The sequence below is a fragment of the Lampetra planeri genome, chromosome 19 (assembly GCF_965212315.1).
Source record: "Lampetra planeri chromosome 19, kcLamPlan1.2.h2, whole genome shotgun sequence".
Classification (NCBI taxonomy): Eukaryota; Metazoa; Chordata; class Hyperoartia; order Petromyzontiformes; family Petromyzontidae; genus Lampetra; species Lampetra planeri.
Genome location: NC_136125.1, coordinates 4,523,897 through 4,551,719, shown reverse-complemented (window position 1 = coordinate 4,551,719; position 27,823 = coordinate 4,523,897). Strand labels below are relative to the sequence as shown.

Genomic DNA, 27,823 nt, shown 5'->3' with positions numbered 1-27,823 from the left:
ACAACAATAGGAGCGACTTTTATTGTGAAGGGTGGGTTTGGCTCCGCGACGGGGAGGGGCGTGGTGTTGGTGCAACGCGGGGGGAGCTTCCAGGATGAAGTTGATACATTCACGTGGAACAGTCGTCGACTCTTGTTGACTCGCTCTGGGCAGCGCGCTTCTTTTCGCCTCGTCGCTGCTTGGGTAGCAACTTTAAGTTCTAAAAAGCAGGACGAGCAGAGAAACCCGGGCGGTTATATATTATACGCTGTGCGTTTGTATGTAGACATTTGATGTGTGTGCGTGCGTGCTTAGTTGGTCAGTCCAGGGGCAATAGCTGTTGAGCTACGACTGCTGATAACTCGGAGTCATCTACAGTCGTGGAACGAGATTCAATTTTAAACGGCAACTTCGAAGCTACGATATCCCGGCTACGAGCAGGTAGGAGGTGTGATTTTATAGTTACATTATCATCCGCTAAGACAATCTGCAAACATTTTCTAGTATAACATTAACTGCGCACCTAAAAGTGTTTTTACTACATGTACATTTCACTTATAAAGTTACCAGTCATCGCATGCCTTTTAGCCGATCATATTTTTAATTGCTTTTGTTTAATAACAACGATGCAATTGTAACGTTTTAAGTGTACTATTTTCCTCGTTACTTGACCACCTTTACAGTTTGGTTATTAAATTTGGTACCTAAACCAAAGTTGTCGCCTAACGTTTGTGTTAGTTCTTCAATGTACCTTGCACCTGGTTTCGTACCTAAGTTAATACAAGTACAGTATTGATGTAATTGTGCTTATCAATTACCGTCCAGTAATTGTCCGGATGCTTTTAATCACTCGACATTGTAAAGGCGTGGTTAAGACTGATCCTGCATATATGGGGTGTAGAACCTTAATCGCTTCATAATACTCCTAAGAAAGTTTTTTTTGGGTTGGATCGCGTCAATATAAACGTGTTCATATTCTTGGTTCTTTTGGTAAAGTCACGTAAATAGAAAACGAAAAAATTAGAATAAAATGAGAATAATAAAATAAATTTTAATTATTGAAAAGAATGAAAGCATCAAACCCACGACGTTTCGATCGCAACACAAGCGGTCTTCATCAGGCGGAGACTGCTTGTGTTGCGATCGAAACGTCGTGGGTGTTTTGCTTTAATTATTTTTTTTATCTTATTTCATCCTCCCAACTCTGCAGTGGCCTTCCTCTTGGGTATATGTCTATTCTTTTGGCTGCCATTCCATCACCAGTCTTGTCCACGGATAACGATCCCTTCTTGCGATGTGCCCTGACACCGAGGCCACTTACTTTCCTTAACAGCCAATAGGATTACTCCAATCGGCGATAGTCTCCTGGTCCACGTGTATGTGTGTCGCGCTGCTTTTGCACCGCACTTTGCCAACGGTGCTAACCGGAGGCGCGATTTAAAGCGCAGCTCTCCACGTGGGGGTCCCCGTGTGTTAGTGGGTAATGTGCGCCGCCGTTACAACTTGGGTTTTCAGGGACATTGGTTGGAAGATTTAGTTTTTATTAATTAAATTGTGTTTTCTTAAAGCATTCTAACTTGCGCTCTTGCTTCATTTCAAAATCTTTATGCTTATCCACCTAAAATATTTTAAATTGACCGTTGCACGATCCCCTTCTGCTCGTGTTTCCCCGTTGAAGCGCAGTTGCGTTTCAAGCCCGCGCTGATCGTGACCATGCTGCTGCAGTTAGCGTGGCAGTCTGTGCGGTCCCCTGTCGCTATAATTTAAGCGCGTGTTGTTGTTTTTTCAAAGGATGGATTATTATTTTTCAACGATTAATGTAAACAAGTAAATGGCGTTGCCATGGCTTTTTCTTAATGCTCGTACAAAACAAGTGGATTCTGGCGGCATTCGCGTGCGGGAGGCGGTGTAAACCGGCCCGTGCGGTTTTGGGCACGGGCCGATCGCGAATTGTTGACGCGGGCTACGGAGTTCACGGCGCTCATGGGCGGATTGCTTTCGTGCACGCCTCGACAGAACCACCTCGGCCATGGAATGCGTGGACGTTGCTTTGACGAGCGACCGCCACGCACGGCAAACAGGTGTTATAGGCTGGCGGGGATGCCGCGATGGGGCGGCGGGCAGGAGGGCAGTGAAGCGAAATTGGTCGTCGTCATTGTGCACGGATCCCACCCCACGCCTGTGCTGCACTGACCCAGCTCGGCGGAGTTGTGATTACGACAAACTCAACGCGGTGGATTGACACAAGGGACAGTCTTTAAAGGCGGGCACGGCACACGAGGGGGTGGGGTGGCCAACACCACGCCCGGCCGCCTTTGTCTCCCGAGTGGCTATGTTTTACACACCGCACCAGGTACACATTTGAGGCCGAGTCGACCTAGGGGAGGCCCAGGACCGGTTCAGATAATCGTCATTGGTGGTGTTGGTCGTGAGCGGGAATCGAACCCGGGTCGCCAGGTTCGTAGCGCAGCGCTAACCGCTACACTACCGCTCACGCACACGCACACACCCACACGCACTTTGAGTGGAGCGGTAGGAATGGGATCGCCTTGTTTTTGGGAAACTGCGCGGCACGTGGACCTTGAGGGGGTGTTCGTGACGCGAGAATTTCGGCGTCCCGCTCGCTCGCTACGGAGGGCTTGTCGCCCCCACCGATTGTCCTCTTACCACCCCCCCACCCCCCCCATGTGTGCAGATACTATTGGTTCTATTGTAAAGTAGGCTGTGTAGGTATATATGCCTACAAAGTAACATTCTTTCTTTTGGGGGGGTAGTGAAGCATTTTGGTGGGGGGATCGATAATTGTTGTAAACTTGTTGGATCAACTTTCGACTGTTATATATATATAGTTTCCTCCAGAGGTGGGACAAAGTCATTGTTATGCAAGTCCAAGTCGAGTCGCAAGTCATCAAATTCATGACTCGAGTCTGACTCGAGTCTGACTCGAGTCCAAGTCACATGACTCGAGTCCACATCTCATAGGTGGGACAAAGTCATTGTTATGCAAGTCCAAGTCGAGTCGCAAGTCATCAAATTCATGACTCGAGTCTGACTCGAGTCCAAGTCACATGACTCGAGTCCACACCTCTGGTTTCCTCCATATGTGCTCCTAAAACGGCACACCCTTAACTCTCATGCACCATACATCTATAAACGGCTTAATACAGTGCAATTATAACATAACAAAATATAATTGGCAGCCCTTTGCCAATTCGTGGGTGGATGGAGGATTCCCCATGCCGCCTTGTCAATCAATCGTGGGCATGTTTGACCATACCTCGCCACGCTGGTCAGTGCACGTTAGAGAAGGTAGCTGCGAAACTGGGTTTTCGATTTTCCTGATTTTCCCAGGATCTGTTCTTATTGGAGTAACTTTTCTGACAACTGTATATTTAGAGTTTTCATGTCTCTCTCCGTGGTCGGCGTGCATTTTTCTCTGGGTCCTCTGGTTTTCCCCTCCTTTAGAAACAGCAGCGTTAAGAGTGTTTAGCTGAAATACATTTACAGGTGATGAGCTATATATTTGGGGCCAGGTCGCTTCTGAAAAAAAGCTATATAGCTCGGTGGGCCTTTACCTGGTGATATAAAAAGTTTAGTTTAAAGCTGCAAGTCCTGGTTGGCTGTCAGTTGCGTTAATAACACGCCACTAGAGAGGACATTTGAGGTAGTTGGCTGCTGCTTTTTGTACCCTCGGCCCAAGGCCAGTTTGGAATTCGCCCTCCACTCGTGTGAGCTGTTGCCGAGAAATTTAACTCAGGGTTCAGAACTCTGTGTGCCACCCTCGCGATCATGTCCCTAGAGCTTCTAGACTCCTGCCACTGGTTTCAATTAACGAGTTGCACTTTCAGAAATATCACGTGTTTTCTAAAGTTGACACAAACATCCCAATTGCGTGTTGGCAAATTAATATTTTTTTCCCTTTTTGAAAATGTGCGAATGTGTCCCATTGTCAGCAATGTGGTCAATCTCCAAGATATTTGAACCATTTCATCAAGTTGCCTGACACTGTCTAATAAACATGCCTGTCTTGACACAAACATTTTAGTCCATCGGCTTTCCTAATGTAACCCCCCCCCCCCCCCAAACACTGATGGATATTGGTCTGAAAATCATATGTCCTGACGGACAATAACAAAATCCCCTGTTCTGTGGAAAGACGATCAAGATGTACACTGTGTACCCATAATGCTTTAAGACAACGCACTCGTGTTTTTGTACTGTATGTGGCTTGGTTGCCTAGCTGTGAAGCGTGCATCGACCCGCCTCTCACCACCTTTATAACCTGTTTGCTACATGGCGAAGAGCACAAACCAGACCAACTAGTAATGCAGTGCCACGCCAAGTGGATGCCTACAAGCTCCATGGGTCGAAACGCATTTAAATAAAAATAGTCGGGAGTTCAAAGACCCATAAGTGGTGGGTGGTCCCCACGCATGTATTGCTGCACTTGTTGAGCTCCATGAGATGGCAATTTAGTCCTATATATGTGCTCCACTTGATGAGCTCCATGAGATGGCAATTTCGTCGTATATTGCTGGAAAGAATCAGAGTCGCGAGGTTATAGCTTATGTGACGTGCCCCCCCCCCCCGGGGCACATCAACATTGGCCATCTGATGTTTGGACGTGTGATTGTCCTGCTCACGATTGTGCAGAAACCCATTAGCAGAGCTTCATTTCTCACGGTAGGGTTGGGATGATGGGTACAAACTTAGTAATCATTGGAAAGATGTTATCAACCACGCAAAAAAGACTTAATTACACTTTTTTGGACCATCTTATCTGACGGGCACTATTTTACTTTACTTTACCGAGTGTTAACATCCCCAGTGTTTAACAGTACTCTCTTCATTGGTATAAACATGGGCATTTTCGTTCTTTTTCTATCATGTGTATCAGGCCTCCCCTCCCCCTCTCTGTCCAATGCGTTGGCGTGTGCAGCAGAAACCGCGTCTAAGTCGTCGTCCATCCTTTTGGCCCCGCCCCCCTCCCTCTCCCGATGCGTTGTACGTGGCACTCCGTGCCGTCTTTGAGCCCCGCCCCCCTCCCTCCCGATACGTTCCATTCATTGGCTACCACATTCTGATGAGCTCCCCCCCCCTCTCCTCCCCCCCTCAACTTGCTTTTAAGGGATTACATCTTGAATCATTGCCTCACTTGATGCAGCTAATCCGGCTGTGACGGTCCCACCTGATGACAGAGACTTGTGTTGCCTCCGAAACGTCGTGGTTTTTATTTTATTTTATTTTTATTAATTTTGATGTTTTACCTACGTGACTTTACCGAAAAAACCTAAGAATAGAATGGGAAATACTTGCAGGAGCTCGGGTCCCCAGACAGCTCTGGTGAAAATTACGCACTGCCGCTCCGAATAACCCACCTTGCTTCGCAATTTATTTACGTAAATAAAAACCTTGATTCGTCTCAAAAACCTCTAGGCCACTTCCCGACAAGGTTGCTGAAATTTGGTACATATGTAGCTTTTATGGCACAACAGGAAAACAAATCCTAAAATTTTCATTTTAAGGCCCCCAAATCTCGATTTTTAAGTGCCCCATAAACATATTTGCGTGTGATTCATAAACTGTTCAAAATATAAGATTGCGGTATTTTTAGTTTGATAGAGCCTTAAACAGCAAATAAAATTAAAGTGAGAACCAATCTCTCTAACTGATGATTTCGGATTCAAGTGGGTTTGACCGAAAAAATACGCATTTTATAATGTTCAAATCTGAATAATTCAAAAACCATAAGAATGATAACTTTACCTCAGTATTATATTCATTTTTGTTCTTAAATAAACAAACTGAATATTTAGATTGAGCGGTTTCCAATGGGTATGTCTTTAAATCAAGTTGTCAACTTTTTGGCTAAAAATACGCATTTTTTGAATAGTTCTTAGTGTCTGATATAAATTGTTAAAAAAATAATCCTATCGGGTTCACTGTCTATTCAATTTTTTCTCTGGCGAAGACAGGCTTTATGAATTAGTAATGGCATAAAATTCCATAGCTAATAATCGGTGAAATGCTTCTCCCATGGAGAGCCTTAAAAATGCGAGATCAGGGAGTGAAAAGGGCTTGGCTGTTAATAGTTTTTTTTTTCCCACTTATCGTGGCTGAACTCCAAAGGAGAACTGCAGTCAAGCCCGGCTTGAACATTTCAAGCTGCAAGCCGTTCACCAGCAGCACCACAGAGCCTCATGAGATGGTCGATGTCATTTGTGACACTTGTAAATAATAATGTCTGAAGTTGCCCACTGCTTAAACTTTTTAACTGACATAAGATGACATTTGTCTTTCATTTACATATTACACCATCCCATTTTTCAAAGGAGTATATATTCCGGAGTGATGTTGTGTTATTTACTATTTTTATAATTTGCATTGCAGTATCGAAGGGATCGGCTGAAAATAACAATATATGACCCCCCCCAAGCGATTTTTAACGCCATTGAGGCGTTTACAGAATAAGAGCCAATGGTGGAAATCTCACATTCTCATGACATGGGATAGAATTTGTACGCAACCTTTGTTAACTTTCAAAAAGAGCAGTACTCGTTTTAGTTACTTGATAACCAACCAGGATTTTGGATCTCAGCCTTCTGGTTGTTATTGAAATGTTTAAACCACAGGACAGCCTGGCCTTTTCATGACTTTTATCATTTATCCTCTGGTTTACTCCTTTCCTCCATTTTGTGTTTCTAAAATTGTCATTTGGTTGTTTCCTGTGTCACAGCGTTAACTCGTTCACATTTCCAACATTCCGCAAACGCAATTATTCGCGTACACTTTTGGCGACATTAACTTGCAAACCTTGACCTGGTGTTTTGAAATGTTTGCGTGTGATCTCATGTTTTTTTTTCCCCTCCCTCAGGGTGCGCAAGCCAAGTATGAGCAATGCCAAGGGGTCGCAAAGACCGATGTCCGTCCCGCGCGCGCGTCCCTCGGAAACGACGTGCCGCCGCTCTACGTTGCTCAGCGCCACCGTGGGCCCGGGGAACCCCTTTCCACCCAGAGGGGGTCAAGGTCATCGTGGCCCGGCAGATGGGAAATCGGAGACTGAAAGCAGCCCCCTCTCCAGCAATGGCTCTGACGTTTCTGTGGCGGCGCCCGGCATGTTCTCCAAGTCGCCCGTTTTAAGTGGGCGCAAGGCTAAACCCGACCTCGTGGTTAAACTCCAGGGCGACCGCGGTGAGCCTGGCGGTGGCGGCACCGCCACGGGGCTTCGTAAGATGGGTACCAATGACGGATCATTCGCGACGCCCGTGAGAAGGAATAATAGCGTGCTCGTTCGAAATGACACGTCCTCGCGTTCCACGCCGAGCGGGGTCCGCGAAGCTGGCGCCATGCGGCCCCAAGGCTGTGCCGGGCCACAGGGCGTGCGGCTGGATGCCCTCCTGCACAACACGGGGGGCGATCCTTGTGTGGTGGAGGAGGAGGAGGCGGCGAGAGCACACGGCGCTGGCTACGACCACTTCAATCGTGTTCTGCTGAGTGACATCGTTGTGGGGTGTGGGCGTGACTTAAAATTGAGTGGGAGCTGTGGTGCAAGAATAGGAGCAGCAGCAGTGGGAGAAGGAAGGAAGCCACTGGAAAATGCCAATGGTGGCCATTTGCAGGAGCATACAATATTTAGTCAGGACTGTACTTTGGAAACTGAAGATGAGTTGCTGGGATGTAAACCTTTGGGTTCGTACGAAGATTTATACCGTGGCGACAAAATGCAGAGCAACACAACATTTTTCAGTTGTCCAGGAACACATTGTGTGAATTTCCACGTTGAGAATGCTTTGGATGGAAATCTCTGCTGTTGTGAGGACGATACAGGAACCAGTAAATTTATAGCACAGCCCAAATGCGTGGCCCCTCAAAACCACACTTCAAACCCATCTGCACTGACGCCGAGGGCCATCAAATCTAGCAGTCCAATCGCTCGTGCCGTCCCACCTTGCAAAACTCCAATGGCTTTCAGCCCAGTCCTGGGATGTTTTCACCGTGGTCCCGTGGGCACCGACGCGATGCAGAAGGAAATCCCCTTGCTTGGCACCGCACAGCAACGCGTTCAGCGGCAGCCGTCTGTTGACGAGATCAACGCTGAGCTGCTGCGGGGTCCTGCTTGCGACAGCTTTGCGTACAACAGCTGCATCAAGAAGGATTGCGTGGCCATAGTTAACGAGATCAGGAAGAGGAATCTGCAGAAGTGGGAGTCGTTGAATTCCAGCGCGGACAACCCGTTGCGGTGTCTGACCTTGAATGAAACCTCCAACATCGTTCGGGAAATGTACGAGTGCTCGCCGATGCAGTCCATGCTGCCGCGGAAAAACGCAAAAGTGCTGGATCTGATAGCCGAACGTCAGCAAGCGAACCAAGCGGCTGCCAGTGAACAGCAGAAATTTATGTTGTGGCTCAACGCGACAGCATTGCCAGCTCTTGAACACGGTGCACTCGATGAGGCAATGTGTGCACTTGGCAGAGCCGAAGATGCGGCGTCTTCCACTGGCCGTGCAGCGGAGGTGGTCGCAGTGGAGAATATGGCGGTCAACGTCACAAAAGAGCTTTCGCTGCCTGATATAGATTCTACGATGATGACCGTGGCTTCTCAAGATCTCAATTCTGCTGTGACAAGTCTGCCAACTGCAATGGTGGAAAATAAACTCGTTGATACAAAAAGGCCAAAGGGATTTGGTGTACTGCCAAAGGCCGGTTGTGAAAATGGGCCTCTTTGCATTAACGACCCAAAGAGAGCCCAGATTGGTGCACCCTTGGGTAGTGACATTAATCATCGGCGCATTCCTGGTGACCACGGTATGTTAAAGTATAAGCATTCGCCCAACGGCCCCTCTGATTTACAAAAAGTAAGCTTGAATGGTCGCACCACGTCCACTCCGCTCGTTGACGATGGGTGTGCACGAACCCTCGTGCCTGCGGTGATGTTTGCTGGAGACAACGATCTTGGTGAGATTTCGACCATATCTTCCTCGTCGAAATCCTCTTTCAATGGCTTGCCGCAGCAATTCAACTTTGACAAAGGAACGCTGCCGGTTTCTATCAACAGGAGAGCAGAGAGCACAGCCGTCAAGGCGTCCAAGAAAACGCTGACTGGTCGGGGGGTGACAACGGACGATCAAACTTCAAATGCCAAAAAGCTGCCGACAGTTGTCCGAAAAGCTTGGAGCCTCGACGTGATGCAGAAGAAGCTGCAGATGTCAAATCCAAACAAGTCCATGGAGAGAATCCCAGCCACTGTGGTTGAAGGTCGGGTTGCCCGTGCCACCGTCACAAACGTTCAGAAGTTTAAGCATCCCGTGAAGGCCACCGATCCCACGGGACGTCGCATGGCCGGTGTGGATGCACCAGGTGAATTGTTGCCGTCAAAGGTCAAAGCGTCGGCCGTGATGCAGCCAAGAGACAATTCTGCAGCAGCGATCAAAGCCAGGGGTTTGCCAACGTTTCCAAGACGGGCGCTCCCTTCATCGCTGTGTCTTACAAAATTGTTGGCAGCTGGCCCCACCAAATACGGCAGCCCCACAAGGCCAAGGCAGCAGGTGATTGACGGTGTTGCGAGGAAATTGACAAACACGCCGTCGAAGCCTGGCAGCTCGAGCAAGCTGTGCACACCGGTTAAGGCCGGAGTAACCGCAGCCGCTGCGGGGAGGAGAACCGTTGCCGCCGTCACTCCGCAAAAGCCGAGTAAAGTCTTGGGCTGCCCCCATCTGGACGGCGATGGGCCCTCCGTCTTGGGGGCCGTGAACATGTCCCCCAAGGTCCCCTTGGCCAACGCGGTGAGGCCGTCGCCCAGGGCCATGAAGCCGCCGATGCGCCTCCCTGCGAGGGCCTCTGCACCGGCCCAAGCACCGAACGTCGTGGTCTCCGCCCAGAGGCGGCAGCTAAACGGCCCGGGCGACGGCCACTCAGAGAAGGGCGCTCCATCCAGCGGCCAAGTCAGGGCGAGGCAGCTCAAGCCTCCGTTTGGCTCCAAACTGAGGGCTCCAACGAGACCCACACATGGCGACAAAGCAGAGCCCCCCGCGCCCGTGAGGGATGCTGTCGACGGTGTGCCGCTGGAGGAAGCTGCAGTCGGAAGCGCGAATTTGACAATGGTGAGAAATGGATGCAGCATTGTTCCCCCGTTACTCGCGAAGTTACTATCCGCGGTTTTTGGCTATCCGCGAATTGCATCTGGCACTATGCAACTGCATCGACAGTGGGGAAAGAAAGTGAGAAAGTGGTGCGAGAGAATGTGATGCGGTAGAGCGATGAGAGACCGTTTATTTAAGATAATTAATTAGAAACGATGGGTTTTTGTACACCAACGTTTTCCATACAATTTGCTACTCACAGGCATCTCCAGAACATATCCTTCGTGAATGAGGGAATATGTACTGTAATATATAATCATAATACATTGCAGTGTATGAAAATGCTAAATGGTCTGGACTTGGGTGTCCATGATTGTTTTGGGTCCAGGCGGAGATTATTGTGCGTGTGTGGGAGACACCTGCCAGGGTGGCTAAGACTTGGCTAGTAAAAGGCAGTGCGGCAAATAAGTGGTTTATTTTTCCCATTTTTATCATTTTTATTTGTCTGTTCATACACATGAATTGTCTGTCCACTGGGGTTTCCTCCTATTTTCTGTAAACAAATAAACTAAACGCGACTCTATCTTGACTTGAAGCGTTCGTGACTGCAGGAATTCATATTCTTGGGTCTTTCGGTAAAGTCACGTGGATGTTATTTTTTTTGAACCTATTTGCGTGACTGTACCGAAAGACTCAGGAATATAAACTCAACTATGTTTTATTTCGCAAGGTAAATCCCACTAAGCTGTATGCATTTTTAGAAGCGACCTGGCCACAACTAAGTGGCTTATGTAGAAATGTATCGCAGCTAAATACAAAAAAAAAAAATTTTGCCAAACATCCAAGTCATGACCTGATTTTGAAAAACGTTTCGGTACGCAAAGACTTTCCTGGGCATAAAAGGAATATTTGTACTATTCAATTACATTCATTACCGTAACGCACTCAAATTGTCTCCATGCTCCAAAAAGGAATTATTTGTGGGCAGCCATGAGGAGTGGACATTCCACATTCCCAAAGCTGGATGCCCCTTTCTATTGGACGATTGCGCTTGGTCGTGCTATCGTTGTGCATGTGTTCACGTATGCCCATTTTATCATTGTTTTGAGCGTTGTGGGGATATTTAACCATACTTCACCATGGTCAGTGTGTGATGGTCATAGGGTGCAGCATAGAATTCCAGTGGAAATTGCTGCACTGCCTTATGCTGTGCAAAAACCACTTGGCCATTCCTAATATTAATTTACCTTAGATTTGTGGTAACCACTAATTTCTTACGGACTGAAGATTGGTTTTAAGCAAAAAGACATTTATCTTTTAAACATCTATTTTGTTCGATAATTGTATCATGATCGATGTTGATATTACATTGAACTATTCACTCCTTCAAATTAATGGAGTGAGTTTGCGTGCGTAAATTATTGATGTCGCCGTCACAGACCGACCGTGTAATTAAACGTGTTTGACGCAGTAATGTCGTGCATCACAATTCGACGCGTGCCCTTCAAATCACGTCTTTGTGCTTTCCATATAATTTTGCCTAATGAAATAACACAAGTAACCACGAATGTGCTGGGAACTTTCTTGATGTTGCATGTTTTTGGGGAGAATATGAACATTAAGTTCCAACGGGGCAGGGCGTGGCTACTGGCAGCAGCACGGCCTGTGAAATGCCAAGAAGCAAGGTGGGGTCTCGCGGTTTGCCTTTTATATAATTGTAATTTTTGTTTGTTAACGGGGTCGTCCACATTCAACGTGCACACTTGGCAGTAACCCATTGTTGTTTTATTTACGCTTATTTATTATCCCCGAGAGGCTCGCTCACTTGGACACCTTGCTGGGAGGGTCCTGCCAAGTTTTGTCAGTAAGGTGGTGGATGATGGCCATGTTACACTCTCAATTCAGAAACATTGCAGGGTGACCTTTCCAATTTTGACCCGGACGCCGGCGCGCAATGGGCGGCTACCCTTGTTCTTGACGTCACTATCTTCACCTCCATTGTGTGAAGCACGTGGACTGTTTTTGTTGTGGTTACTGCACCCGCCGTGATAATTGTGCGACGCCCGCAGAATTCGAATCTTGCACCACCTGAAACGAGCGGCAGGCCGTGTCGCCGCCTCGGTAAACTCTCCGCTGCTTCGGCTTGCGTCGTGCGTGGCTTTGCGCCGCCGTGTGTACATTGTTATTAGGAAGCCACTGGAGCTATCCACTCGTCAATCTAGATTGAAAACGAATTTCTTTAGAAGCTCGATTTTAGCTCGGTTGGCTACGTTGCAGTGCGAAACAAGTTCTACATGCATACGTGTAACATTGCAGATTCAGGTCGATGATGGGAGAGACTCCTCCAAGGTCGCTGCTGGATGCCTGCTCCAACCTTCCAACGGGAGCCTGCGTCCCACGGGCCCTTTCTCATCCGCCGGCAGGGGCCGCCCCACGGCGATGAGGCCCCCCTCCTTCCTACCCGGATGCCGAGGAGCCTCCAGGCTTCCTGCCACACGCGCCACCGTCGCCGCTCGGCCGCAACCGGACAACCCCAACAGCACCTTCTTCGCCGCAGGTTCCCCGCGACGACTGGCGCTCGCTGGATTTGCTCGTGCAGTGGAGCGAGAACCGGTGTTAATTTTGTGGTTTCTTCCAATTTAATTCGTATTAAAATGGCAAAAAAATGTTTTTTCATATTCTTAGGTTTTTTTATTGCACATCTCTTTTCTAATGTGTATTTCACATACGGGTCAATCTGTTACTGTGGAGGGCTCATATCCAGCAGTGTTCTAAACATAGCAGCTGCGAAATACGTTCTACATACCATATGCGACACGTGGCTAATGCCGAGTGTTCAATAAGTTGGTCGCCAGTTAAATAAAAATTTGTACCAATTTAATTGCAAAAAATAAAATAACACACTTTTAGATGGGTAGTAACTGAAGTGCCGAAGAGCATTGCTTTGTAGCTGGTTGAATAAAGCCTCCTGTGACCTGCTTTGTTATGGGCCGCTCCTTCGCACGCTCCACGTTATCATTGATGATATTTGCATCAAAACAGGTGGCCTAGTGTTGCAGTCGCGACTAGCGGAACCCTCGGTGTGGGTGTACCTCGTGGCCTTTCTGCTGAATCCTCGCCTGTTGTGACCACCGCTGCCACCGTGCGCCATTGTACAGCGGTGCTCCATGATGGTCTAGAATCAATGGGAAACATTCCACATTTTTCCTTTGCACAAAGTGGTGCAGTACATGTTTTTATCGACTCCAGAGGAATGATGTTTTGAACTTGTAATTGTGTTACTGAACATGTAGTCGTGCTAATGTTTGTCAGGCCATCCTAATGGCTTCATCCAACTGCATAGCAGCAGTACATGCAGAGTATTGCAGATTGCTCCTTCGCATGGGGTGTAAAGGTGTAAGATGGAAATAGTTAAGGGACTCTTGAGAATGAATGGTGGGTGAAGCCAAGTGTCAAATGCATCCATCTGCTTGCTGACCTAGCCCTGCAATTTCAAGGGCCTCGTGGTGCATCTTATTTTACCAGCGAAGTAACCTCGCTGACAAACACATTTGGCTGAAACACTCGACTGCATCTTGCATTGCTGAATTATTTAACGGGGAAAAACTACGGCAACATTGCCCCCCCCCCTTCCCCCCTACTAGCGGACTCTACGCGCAGGTGAAACATGGCGCGTGGAGTGACGTACGTGTTTAATACATTTCTGTTAAAACCGTTGGAGACTAGGCTCTAAAGAAAGCTGTATCTGGTGTGGAACAATTGGCTGCAAAGACAATGCACATGTTATCAGTTGTTTTTACATTCTGACCACAAGCATTGTGGTTAATGCAGACATGATTCCTTGAAAAAGGTTTCAGTTTGCTGTTTTAACATCTTAACACCTGTTTTGTTGCCAGAAAAATGGGGAGAAACCTTTTCTTATAATCCATTTCTTTCGCACCGTACGTAGTGCACCGTGCCAATCGTAGGTGTGTGCGTGCCACCAGATCGACGTGAAAGCCAAATTGCGCGTTCAGCGTCTGCCGCTGCTTCTGCTGCGTTTCCACCGCAACGCAGGTGATGCCCAGACCAGCACGGCCGCCGGCAAGGCTGTCGCCAGGGCATCCTTGGCCTCGGCCGCCGTCACCGCCGCCACAGCCACCGACTTCTCTGCCCAGCTCTGCCAAAAGCTTCTGGCCCTGCCCGCCTTGAGGAAGCGCAGCCCCAGCCCCGGCTCCGCATCCGTCGCCAGCACCCAGTCCACGGACAGCGATCGCAGTGGGCACGCCGCGCATCGTGGCGCTAAACGTACGGAGAGGTGTGGGGGCGGAGGGGACTGCGGTGGCAGCAGGGGGTGCTCGTGTCGCGAGTACAGCCGAGTGTAGGGGCGGGCGCGCACGTGTTTACGAGCGCGCGCGCGCGCGTATGTGTGTGTGCGCGCGTGTGATTCGGGTGGCGTGCTGCACTACCCAACCCGGCGGTCCGAATTCGATTTCCGCTCATGGACTACACCAGTGACTAATTATCTTTTTTTGCACGCAGCGTTGTAATGCGGTGGTTTTTTTTTCTGGAAGATTTGCTGGTTTATCCGGGATGTTTCTGTTGCGCGTCGTCGCTTTAAGATGTTCTCTGTTCATATTTTGTTTGTTGCGGTTGCACCCGACTCAAGAGCCGCATGCATGGCTCACAGGGTTATACCGAATACATGGAACTTGAATCTGAACCGGTTCTGGGCCTCCCCCCCCCCCCCCCCCCAAGTCGACTCTGCCTCAGATGATTCCCTCGTGCGGTGTAGTAAACATCGCCACTGGGGAGACAAAGGCGGCCAGACGTGGTGTTGGCCACCCACGTGTGCCATGCGGCCTTCATAGGTGCTCGCTAACAGCACTTGCCCCAACAGCCTGTTAAGGTTACATGGATGAGCTTTGTCTTTTGTAGGTGACGCAGTTGCTGTAATTGGCTGTGTTGGTAATGTCCAGGCGGTCTCCGGTTTACTTTGATCCATATTTACGTTTATATAATGTTTCTAGATTTTACAAGGATCCTATTGACGATAGAGGTTCCAGGAAGGCATTGCAATGTCGTTAAAGCTGTGGGGACCAGCTGTACTTAGAATTTGCGACTAATTCTGAAGAAGACTTCTGGTTGTCAGTTGGTGATCGTAACCTCCTGGGTACGAGAGAACGAGGGAGTGGAATGTTGTTGGTAGTCGGTAGTTGGTCCGTGTGGTGATGTTAGTCACGTCACGAGAACGTGGAGTTTCCACCACTGCCTTGGAACATGGTGACGATGAGCACTTTGCTTATCGTGAACTAGAAGTTCGGGATTTGTTTTTGATTACGGGAATATAGCTCCAAGTTTGTACCAATACATTGAAGGCATATCTTTGTGGACTCGATTAGTTTTGTTTCCACAGGAATTGGGTCAATTCAATGTAAAAACAGTTGCAGAGTATGTAGGCTTGCCAAATGAGCATATTCACATACAATTAAATGGGCTGTGAATGAAACTGCATTATTTAAATTAATTAGCTCTTCCTGTCCCGCCCTTAACAAGAGGAACATTGTCTAATGTCCAGTGATTGTTAAAATCCATAATTAATTGCACTTGCATTCACAAATCTAATGTAATTGTCATTCAATGCTCGCGCTTGTCCCTAATGCAGCGCAATTGCTTTAAACGCACCTAGGCCTGCTTTGGCCTTCGTTGAGTGTGAGCGCTGCTGTCGCGATGAAAAGCGGTGGTACCCATCATCACCACCACCCCCCCTGCGTTTTATTGGAAGGTGGCCCTCCGTCGCAGGTGTCTGCCAGTGCCACCATCTCGAACGGCGACACTCCGGAGGGTCGCTACGCATCCGTGACAGGCAAGTGGTTGTGACCCTCCCAGTGGTGCTTTCTACTGTGTAGGAGGAAGGCATTTCAGCAGCAACAACAATTATTTACCTTCTCTAAAGATGCAATTCATCCCTGGATATCCCAATGCGCCATGTATCGAAACCAGGACATGAATTATGTTGAACTTCTTTCGCACCGTAACAGATAACCGTGCTCATCGGAGGTGCGGTGTAATGACAACAAGCTTAAACACAAAGCCGTTGTAAAGAAATTATTTTTCAATCTAGATTTAAAAGTGCATAGCTCCAGTGGCTTCCTCCATCAAACCGGGGTAAACTGACCGTAACGAGGGGGGTAAATGTTTGTATGCACCGTTGATCTTCTTCCGTAACACACCGAGCCAACGGTGCCAATTGCTGAAGGCCAGTTTTAAAGAAGTGCGAGTTTTGATGACACTCAAATGGCTCGAACCGCGACCCCCTTATCAGCGAAGGCGGAAAAGCGCTTTCCAAAGCCTGGGAAGCGGCACTGACTAAAGCCCGATTGCCACGGCAGGAAATGAGCCCCGAGCATTGGCCGTGTGGACACTGCTTGCACTCAATCGAGATGGCCTTGAGTTTAAAGCGTTTCAACCTGTCACGTCTCAAGATGCTGATGAAATGCGTGTACCCTTTTTGTGTTGAAGTCTACAGTGGTTATTGCACGGATGGACTGGCTCCTGTCTGGGAATGTGGAATATGTATTCCTCCTTGGCTGAGCTGTTAATGGAGATGAGCATTGCTATTGCCCCAGGGCTAATTTGTGCAGGGCCACTTTTTGACTTTCAAGTAATTGTAATAAAACTCCATTCCATTGCATCTTCAGACTCTTTAAAACGTCAAATGTAATCTTTTTTATTCTGTTCCACGTTACATAAAAACGACAAACAAATGTAACCACACGGCTTGAGGAGTCATGAAAATCGACGTTCACACTTCGTCGGAATTGTATGCGTTTAAAAATGTATTCAAACATTACTTGAATTTCCAAGTTTCCTTGCTCATTATGACGGTGCTCGCCTCCAGACGTCGTGCCAAAAAATTCCACATTCCATGGTGATGGCCGTTATCGCCATCGGCAACCACTCTTCCCACAAAGCGGCCCTCTACGATAATGGACACACGTGTGTGTGTGTGTATATATCATGATCATCATCAGTTGGTTATAGGGCCGCCCCAATTGTGTCGCCATCTCTCGCGAACCTGCCGTGTAAATAATCCACTTGGCGCCTGCAAACGAGGACATTTAGTCGCTACATCTCCTCTGGGCGCGGCCGCTCGGCCACGTTCCATTCCTTGGCTGTCACTCGGTCACCGGGCTTGACCATCGGCCACCAACCTCGTGTTTTGTTGTCCTTCCCCCGCGACGTTACAGCGCGAAATAATGTCTGTCGACATACAAGACCAGTCCTGTGAAAATGCCTCTCGTACCTTTACAGTTAGAATTGTCTTTATCATGGGCGTGCTCTGGAATGTGTTTTCCTGCTCTCACTATCCTTGCTTTGAAGACGGCACTAAACCTGGATGCGTGAAATACATTCAGATATTTTCTACTGGTATAGCGAGTCGCTGAAGGTTACATTGGGGTTGGTCCCGTACATGCCCCAGGTGATGTGACTTTTACAAGATTAATGTTGGTGACTGTGCCAATGCAACTCCCTGTTCTCAACACCAAGCAGTGAAGCGTCGCTAAATACAAAGTAAACAACGCTGTCCCAGAGCTACGTTCATCTTCCATGGGATGCACTTCAATCCAGAGCCGGCTATGAACAATCAAGGACATAATAGTTATGTTTACTTGATTGTAAAATATTTACTAGCTTTAAGAAGGTTAGGTTTTATATTTGCCTTAAAAAGACGATTTTTTAAATATAATAATCGGCACCGTGAATGGACAATCCAAATCTGTAAAATGCAAAAACCCCATCGTAACATAATTTTAGGACGGGCCGAAAAACCACGAGTTTCAAGCGGCACACCAATGTGTAAAAGGCGCAATGCCTCCGCTTTTGCAAAAACAGGAAATGCTGATGGTTTGTGCAGAGGCACAGAGGCTGCGTATTGCACTTCTGTGGCTTGTTTGAAACTGTAGGGCGTTTGACTCGTGATTTAAATGTTAAGTTCATATCTCGGCAGTGTCAACTCGGCCCATCAGCCGTCCTCTAGGGTTGATAAAGTCCATACCGCCTTGTAAAAAGAAAAATCACCAGCAGGGGTTGTCCTTTGTGCTAACTGGTTTCCTGGCTTAGGAACGTCGACTTTAGACTCGTGATCTGCAACCAAAGTGAGGGCACTGCTCAATGTTCGAGCATGGAGGGACTGACTTGTTGGCTTAGTGCTACCAATCACACTGCAGTCCCCCTTAACAACCATGTTGATTACGTGTAAAAAATTAAGGGGCTGTTAATGTATTACAATGATCATCCAAATCAGTTTTTTTTTTAATACGGTGTTCCCTCCGTTTATTCACGAACTTGCTATCCGCGATTTTGACTGTTCGTGAATCGCATCTGGAACGCTACACGACTGCATGGAGAGAAAGTGGCGAGAGGGAATGTGGTGCGAGAAAGGGAGATTAAACGATGAGATAAAGTGATGATGATGATGATGCCAAAGCCAGCATCATCAGTTAAGGCAAGTTCATTTCTGAACTCTTATTCTACATATTCTTGGTTCTTTCGGTAAAGTCACGTAGAAGGGAAATAATAAAATAATATAAACGTCAAACAATAAAAATTCTCACGACGTCTCCCTTCTACGTGACTTTACCGAAAGAACCAAGAATATGAATCCCTGCAGTCACGAAAGCTTTAAATCAAAATTTATTATTTTACACTTAATTTTTTTAAGTTACTTAGTTTATTATAATAAATTTAGTTTATGGTAATGTTTATCGATTTGATAGCTTATTTATGTGTTTAAGGTAATTAAAAAAGATAAGTTTTTGTAGCCCAATATCACTCTGTGACATTTGCTATTCATGAGCATCTCTGGAACGTATCCCTCTCGAATGAGGGAACACTGCGTTCTCAATGTGGTGTGATGCACATGCTTGTGGCCGATGGCAGAGCTCCTCGCTGTTAGCAAGAGTGCAAGTGTGTATAGTGTTGCAGACTCTCTTCCTAAGCGGTTTCTGCAGTGGTGTTTTTGTTTTCTCGACTGCTTGAGGATACAGCCTCCTACTGCGCTCGCCTGCGGCACTTGAGAATTGTGGCCGGGCAAGCAAGGCTCGTCTCGCATGCTTCGCTTGGGAGTGTCGCTTGTTAATGTTGACATTTAAAAAAAAAACCCAAGTTGTATAAAAATGTAGTGCGCGTCTCCCTACCGTCAAATAACGAGGGCAGTGCTCATTTCTGTTGGCTGTCCTCGGCAAGTTGTGAAAATTCAACATTCCGACGTTCGGGGCTTAACTCTTCACGTGACAACTGATGTAGACGTCCCACGTTTAAGTGATCATATTATGTAACCGGGAGAGATGAACAGAGTCCACGCCAAGCCGGGATGTGAACTCGCATGCTTTTGTGAGTTGCACTTAAACAACAACAACAACAGAGTTAATCAATGTCCGAGTGCCTTTACTTCACGAAAGCATCGACTCGAAAGCGCTTTGTAGAAAATTGTAATAAATGTAATAGATTGCAAATGGTGGCATGAAAAAATATACCAAGCAGTGGGTATAAATTATCTCTAAAAAGCAGCAGTTCAAGCGAGGGTGGGAAAAAATATCCGAGTGAACGCCCTACAGTAAAAATATATTCTCAAACTTTAAAACCGCAACAGAGGAAGGCCCTCCCTTGGTGTGATGGTGCCAGTTAATTCCATACTATAGGGAATACTACTCTGCAGGCGAAATAATCTGCCACCGTTGGGCAACCTTGAGCAAGGCTGCATGCTGTAATCTAAGAGGCTGAACAAGGGACCGATGCGGCCAACAATTCGTTTAGTTACAAGGGACCCAGGGTGACGTGGAGCGTCACCTTGTCACAGGCAGCACCTTGACATCGATCCTGAACCGAACATTCCCACCCAGCGACGCGCACTGGGTGCCAGGGTGGCGAGATGTTAACTGCCTCGCCTTCATAATAATTCATAATAATCAACGTTTTTGGGTTAGATCGTGTTATTTATAAATGTGTCGTAACCCTCCACCACCCGACACGGCCAACCAGCAAAAAAGTGTCACGTTGAGAAAAGATAAATGGTTCACTACTTTAGCCCACCGGTGTGAAGAGAATCCACAACATTTACAATTTTTGAGTACGACGTTTTGCTGGTAATTACATCCGGCATCATCGGGCAGGAGGTCGTGGGTCGATCCCGTCCCTGACGCCGGTATATTTGGAGTTTTCGTGTTCTCCCTGGTGGCCGCGTGGAGTTTTCTCCGAGTCCTCCGTTTTTTTTTCTTCCCACATTTAGCACCATGAGTTTAGAGTAATATGGTTGCTGTAAATGTCCACGTGATAAGCCTCTTCGTTGAGCTATCCTTTGTGCCCAGGTTGTGTCTGAAAGATACCTATATAGCTTCAGTGGGCCTTACCTGGTAAAATAAAAATAAAAACAGCTTTAGTTGAGTAGTTTACTCTGCTGGTTCACCAGTGAAGTGGCTGCAAGTACGCTTGTAACATTCAGATTTGCGCCGCGTGCGGTGGTGTCCATGGGCAGGAGGTTTAGTCTCAAACCTGACACACGACGCTGAGCAGACGGGCCTAATTATCCCATTGGTGCCAATGGCGCCGTGTTACATTCCTGTCAACGTCACCACTCCGAACCGCACGCGTGAAGCCTCTACAGCCGTTCATACGAGACCACATCCTACGTGTTAGTGGGCAAATAGTGACGTGCGTGATGTTTTGTGCACAGATATTTACACGGGTAGGGGGGTGGTGGTTGCAGTAGTTTTGGCGTACTCGAGTTCGAGTCTTGGCCACGGCTAACATCGCTGGCGAGTGATATCCAAGCTGGGCCATTTTCGCCCCTCCTTTTCAGCAACCTGCACTGAGCAGCTGCTCACCCCGAGCTCTCGGTGTCCTGATGGTGGCATTGTCTTTGTGCTGTTCGCCTTTTGGCGTCCTCTGGTCTAACACTGTTTGAGACAAGGCTCTAAAGAAAGCTGTCGCTGGTGTGGACCAATCAGTTTGAAACACAATGCATATACTAGCAGTGCATGCGTTTTGTTTGCATGTTCAACACAAGTATGTGGTTAATGAAGACATGATTCTGTGCAAAAGGTGTTTCTCCGGAGGGTAAACCCCTATTATGTGACTGACAGGGTGTATAGGGAGGCCTTCATCCAGCAGTGGATTTAAAACGAATTTTACTATTACTCTCTACAAGTTGCCAAGCAAGATTGCCGTTCTGAAATTTGCAACTGGTTTACTTGGTCACGTTTTTGTTTACGTAAAGCAGGGGGGGAACGCATCCTTTAGGAGGGCGGTAAAATGTTCAGGGGGTGTGCATGTGTACATCCACCTGCGATCAATCACGACGTCGCACCTGATTACATATCCTTCGGGGGGGGGGGGGAATTCAGAACCCGTTTCTAAAAGAACACTAAATCAGTTTAGCACTATTGAGAGCCCTCTTGCTACCGTCTGTGTATGCAAGAGAAATCCTCCTGCATTGTAGCTTTCGTGACTGCAAGAATTACTATACTCATTGGTTCTCTCGGTAAAGTCACGTATGTAGAAATCAAGTTAAAGTAAATCACGACGTTTCGAACGCAACACAAGCGCTCGTCCTCGGGTGAAAATGGCTTAAACCACAGAAAGGGAACACAGAGGGACATCACACACAGAGCACACAGAGAACGGCAAACTGCACGGAGGCAAATACAGCAAGAAGATGGGAGACGCGAACTCGGCAAACCTTAGAAACATAATGCGATGCAACCCAGTCGGCCAACAACACAGACACTAAACCTGGTTGACCACGTATTTCAAAAGACTGCTATATTTTGTGTTCATCTTCTGGACTGAACACACCAACGTAAGCAGAGGACAAGGACTCGTAAACAGACACGTATCTTTTGAAATACGTGGTCAACCAGGTTTAGTGTCTAACTGTGGTGGCCGACTGGTTTGCATCGCGTTATGTTTCTAAGGTTTGCCGAGTTTGCGTCTCCCATCTTCTTGTTGTATTTGCCTCCGTGCAGTTTGCCATTCCCGGTGTGCTCTGTGTGTGATGTCCCTCTGTGTTCCCTCGCTGTGTGTTTTGCCCCATTTTCACCTGATGAGCGCTTGTGTTGCGTTCGAAACTTCGTGCTTTAATTAAATTTTTATTTTATTTCTACATACGTGACTTTACCGAAAGAACCACTGAGTATGGACATCCTCTTGTGGGTCCGTGTGCTATAATAATGATTAACAGTCGCCTCAATCCATTGCTTGCTGGAGGTGTCATGGTGGTTGTCTGACCATACTTCACCACATTGGTCTGTTGGGAAGGAAGGATGAGAGGTTCCTGCCACGGCAGGAACAGGGGATGCCACATACCTGAATTGTTTGACCGGTTTGGGTATCGCTTGCCACTGATGTTCGTTATTACCTGGAATTGAACCCGGGTGCAGTGCATACTTTTTTGGCAGTGCATTCCATTGGAGTGTGGACAATTATCTTTTATTTAAGTTGGGGAAAATCTCAAAGTATCTTTCAATGTACTGCACAATTCATGTTTCTCGTGGTGTTTTGTCGTGTGGAAGTTCTATTCATGGCTTTTCTCCGGACTTTTCCGTAGGAGGGGATAAAATTATTCTCTGCACTGGCTAGCTTAGAAACCTACTGTCTGTACAGCCTCTCTCCCATCAACGATGTCTCCAAGTTTTGTGCGAAGTGGTCAGATCAGTGAAGTAATATATTCTTGAATCCATCTGTACAGAGCTTGTGTTACTCCCGCATGTGCGTGGTGAAACATATACATGTGTGCCTAACATTCGCTGCATAATGGAACATACCAATGCAAAAGTCTATGCTCGGTGACGTTTCTCCGGTTAAATAATTAGCAAGAGTGTTAATTACTACAGGCATATGCCCATCATACCACCATGTAGACGTCACTGAACAAGTGATAAACATCCGGATTCTTTGTATGCAAAAAAAATTCAGTTTATTTTGCGTCTTTCATGACATTTTCAGGCGCTAAGTAATTAAGCATCTCGTGCCACGGTGGCGATGTTAACCACCTCGCCTGGTCTGCAGGAGGACAAGGGGGGGGGGGGAGCCACCAAAGTGCATTTACCTGACGTTGTAGCAGCTGACGAGGAGCATGAGAAGATGCGACAGGAGCAGATGTCGGTGTGAAGGAGATCGGTATTACCGTGGTGTCGCGGCATCTCTTGAGAAATGTGAGGTGACTCGATCAGATGAGACTTTGTCCCATTTTTTAAATCCATCTACATGACTTTACCGAAAGACCCAAAGAATATGAATTCCTGCAGTCATGAAAGCTTTAAGAATAATAAAATAAGCTACGTAATATTATAATTGGAGCACTTGGAGATGACGAGTTCAAATCAGTTATTTTTCAAGGGTCAATGAAACGGTTATTTTATGGAATATCTGCAGTGAGTTATTTTAGAGGATGGCCATTATATGAATGAACTTCTTTCACACCGTATGTAGCCAACTGTGCTCATCGAAGGTGCGGTGGTAAGGACGACAATTATGACCCTTGCCATATAAATGTGGAATTGCCGTCACCGACTCCTAAGCATCTAGTGAGCATCATCCCTATGAGCACCTTGCCACTAACATTGGATGCCAGAAACCTTGAAAATTGAGCTTGGAATTTTGGTTTTACTTTTGTAATTCACGAGCCAGTTGTGCATCAACATTTATTTATGACGCCCGCCGGCTCTTTGGAACCCGGAAAGATGTCGCAGCCGGGCAACTTGATCTCGTTTGCCAAGGTGCCTCGTGGCCCACGGGGCTGTGTTGTGATCGCGAAGCCCTCCTCTTGCCTTTGGGGCAGATTCCAAGCTGTAATTGAACGAGCACACGCGGTGGGCCCTGGCGGATTACCGCCACCACCCCCGCTCCTAGCGTCCCCACCCGTGCCCCATCATCACTGCCTCTCCCCCGCCGCACCTAACCCATCCCAACATCAACCGCTGCTGTTTTCAAACATTTAGTGTCATGCGGCTTTGACGCGAGCGGTCGACCTGTTGCCGAGCTGTTGGATATCACCTCCCCCACCCCCCCACGATCATGAATGGCTACAATATCTACATCGATATCGGTAAGTCGTTTAGCAACCAGTGCTGCTATGCCGTTTTTAACGATATTGCACACTTATGAGTGAAGTTTTGAGAATGCGATTTTAATTTACGAGGAATAATATTTCGCGTACTAATGTCCCTGTGTATACAGTTCAGTTGTGTATGGTTGAGTCTAAGCGTAGATTTGAAGCTTTCGTGACTGCAAGGATTCATATTCTTAGGTTTTTTCGATAAAGTCACGTAGGTAAAAACATTCAAATTAATTTTACTTTTATTAATTTTAATGTTTTTACCTACGTGACTTTACCGAAAAAACCTAAGAATATGAGTCTAAGCGTGTTTGTGTTCAAACAAGTATATTCGGGCTGTGTAAATATCCATTGTTGGTTCTTAGCCAATGCTGAGTATTCAAAATTCTCTTGACAGGGCGCAGTTTAATTTTTTTATTGGATTGCCATTGTTTATTTCCCACTTGAAGTACTCGTTTAATTAAATTTGGAGGATTGTGCGAGGCTGAATTTAATCTTGAGAATAAAAAAAATTGCAACCCTATAATTGTATAACGAAGGTAAAGTAAAGGGTTAACCCGCGTCTTATTTTTCATACTTTGATACTGGCACAAAGGTCCCATGATATCGCTGCTCAACCCAAGCTATATAATGTTTTCATATGTGTATTGTCTTTGTACTGTTCGCGTTTTGGCGTTCTCTGATCTGACACTTGAGACGAGGCCATAAAGAAGTTTGTCTCTCTGATAGAGGCCAATCGGTTTTAAAGACGATGCTTATATTAACAGAGGGTGTTTGTTTGCATGTTCACCACAGGTACGTGTGATTAGTGCAGACTTGATGACTTTCAAAAGGTATTTGGTATTTTAACATCTGAACATATTTTCATAGCCATAAAGGGTAAAACATTTTCTTATTTTTCATACTTTGATATTGGCAAAAAAGGTCCCATGATAAGTCAAGTATGTATTGACAATTTGTCATTGTTTACACTTATTCTTCCAGACTCGATTAAATAGGTACCCAATTGTGGGAAGTAAACGATGGAAATGATCCAACACCCTGACTGGGCTCTGTCATGGGAATATGGAATGTTCAACAACTTGCCGAGGCCTACCAGTGGCGATCTGCACAACCCCTAATGCTTGTTTGATCAAGAAAACTCTGCGCTACCACGCCACTCAAAATAATTTGTGAAGGAAACTTAGGTAATGTATAGTGTGTGTTCATGCGTAAGTGTAACGTGGATCATTGTTGAAGGAGCCGTGTGGGGTTGAAGACTTGGTCACCCAGCGTTCACCCAAGATGAGTAAAAACCTGTTGAGAGATTTAACCACCTGTCAGGCAAACCATCTCTGCTCATAAATCAAGGCCAACCGCAGTGTCTGTGGCTGGAGGCTTCGTCAGTGTGTGGTCTCTCGCCTAAGGAGAAATTCAATCTTGAACACCTGCGTAGCACTGCAAGTGGGCAGTGGTCAACATCCGGAGACAATGGCTTCCCACCATAGAAATGTGGAATTGTGCCACTGACGTGGGGCCCACCAATAGAGATGAACGCTGCTGCGCCGCCTTGAGCTGGGAGACGTTTGAGCTTGACGGATCGTGGCCCCGCACGGCACGGCTGATGCGGGGGGGGGGGGGGGGGCTCCTCGCACCAGGTGGGCAATGAGGGGTAGCTCGCGGTGCGACCGCAGTGGCCAACCTCAAACCGTGGCAGCTTCGGATCCTTCCCCTGCCAACATTTGTGGATATTCACCTTGCTACCCCTCCAGCCCGCTCGTCAACCTTGCCATGAGAATCTGTGTCGGTGCCACTTGGCGCCACTCGTGACATAATTGTAGGCTATGCCACTTGCTTCGTACGCGGATTAAACGCTTGATTTATGTTCTGGCATGGTCTACTAAAGAGGAACGGATCAACATGTAGTGATTTACAGATTTGATGGTGGATAATTACCGTGTTCAAATCCTGTGCTTTGTTTGGCTCGTCCGACGCCACCTGAGATTGATACAATCGGTGCCATTTTGTCACCGATGTTTATTCTATGGGGAGACTGGATTCCATCGTGGTAATGTGGAATTTTCTTTTAATGGCATATGTCCAGCCCACGTATAAGCAAAACTTGGACTTGAGTCGTCTTCAGTTCGCTATGCCGTATGAGAATAGGTTTTCCCCTTTTTTTCTGGCAACAAAACAGGTGTTAAGATGTTAAAACACCAAACTGAAACCTTTTATAAGGAATAATTTCTGCGTTAACCACAATACTTGTGGTCAGAATGCAAACAAAAAACTTACTCTGATATATGCATTCTTTGAAACTGATTGGTCCACACCAGAGACGGCTTTCTTTCGAGCCTTGTCTCAGTTTTTTCTTTGCATTCTGACCACAAGTATTGTGGTTAATGCAGACATGATTCCTTGTAAAAGGGTTTCAGTTTGGTGTTTTAACATCTTAACACCTGTTTTGTTGCCAGGAAAGGAAGGGGAAAACCTATTCTCATATTTTGGTACTGGCAAAGAACGTCCCATGATGGTGCAGTGTCTTCATGTGCAGGGTCGTGGTTTGTTGTCAGACTTAAGGTTGGGGAAAAAAGCTGAGCATTAACCTCTTTTTGCTTAATGCCCCACTGCTGCCCAAGGTTATGGTACTGGCATCCAACCACGACCCTGGCCCAGGACCTTCAGAGCGACCCCAGCAAGCAGAATCACCCCGCGGTCTCGAAGAGAATCGTTGATGTGTGGAAAGTCGATGCGAAGTTGCCCCCCAGTGTTGTCCAGTCATGGGCTGGAGTGCAGGATCGCTTTAATTAAAGCCCATTCTTGTTGAGTCATATCGCCTGCCATTGATTCCTAATCGTCTCGGAATGCATTTTTTATTTGCCGGTCCCTCCCAAATTATATTGGTGGAACACGTAAGCTCCAGGGTTTACTGTAATCCCAGTTGAACAATAATAAATACTTTGTACACACGAGGCAATGCGCAGCAATGCAGACCTTTGAAAATCCAGGATATCCCTTAACTTGAACTTGTGGGTCCAGCCTTTTTTCTAAGCCTGCAATTCTTCTGTGCAGCTAATCTACCCAGTCGCTCAAATTCCCTTTGACACACCTGACGTGTGAATGACGGCCGTGCGGATGTATACGAAATATTTGCGATGGGATCTTTGTGTGAAGTAGCCCCTTTTGTGCGGTGGCTGTTTGGGCGCAGCCAGATGTCGGCCGGTAGAAACCTGAACAATTTAATGTGCCTAAGAAACAACGTTTATGTTGTCTGGCTTTGCTCAGAAACCATAACAGGGCCGCGTAAACAGAAACACTTACATGTGGCACTCGAGGTGAAGAAAAATGTTGCCCTTTCTGGATGGGCAACTATTGGATTTGTCAACCCTCATCCCTTCCCTGTTGCCAAACTTCGCTCGCTCGAACTTACAAAGACGCAGGTCTTTTGCGTCTCCAATGCAGTGATCCGCATTTAGTTTTTGTGATAGGGCCGCGTAATTGTTGTCGTTGGCCCTCCACCACCCGACCTTGTCACGTCCACGCAGATGTTGTTTGTACGTGGCCGGTGGATTCGTCAAATTCTGACCGATTTTTAGAATTGCTCACTTGGTGGCTTCAGATTTTTTATGGGCGAATGTTGCGCCTCGGATTTAGCATGGTCGACGACGTACCGGGTGAAGTAAGTTAAACG

General features: G+C 46.9%; 1 protein-coding gene across 2 annotated transcripts in view; it reads left to right on the top strand.

The window, feature by feature from the left end:
- LOC144723972 (uncharacterized) overlaps window positions 1-27,823 on the top strand; it is a 79,037-nt gene continuing 51,214 nt past the window's right edge. The window contains exons 1-5 of one of the 2 annotated variants that reach the window (XM_078602782.1): window positions 1-420; window positions 6,854-10,079; window positions 12,375-12,615; window positions 14,115-14,345; window positions 15,823-15,903. In XM_078602782.1, the coding sequence (XP_078458908.1) occupies window positions 6,870-10,079; window positions 12,375-12,615; window positions 14,115-14,345; window positions 15,823-15,903 (3,763 nt within the window). In that variant the 5' untranslated portion in view covers window positions 1-420; window positions 6,854-6,869. The remainder of the gene's footprint in view (window positions 421-6,853; window positions 10,080-12,374; window positions 12,616-14,114; window positions 14,346-15,822; window positions 15,904-27,823) is intronic. The other variant, XM_078602783.1, reaches the window with a different exon arrangement.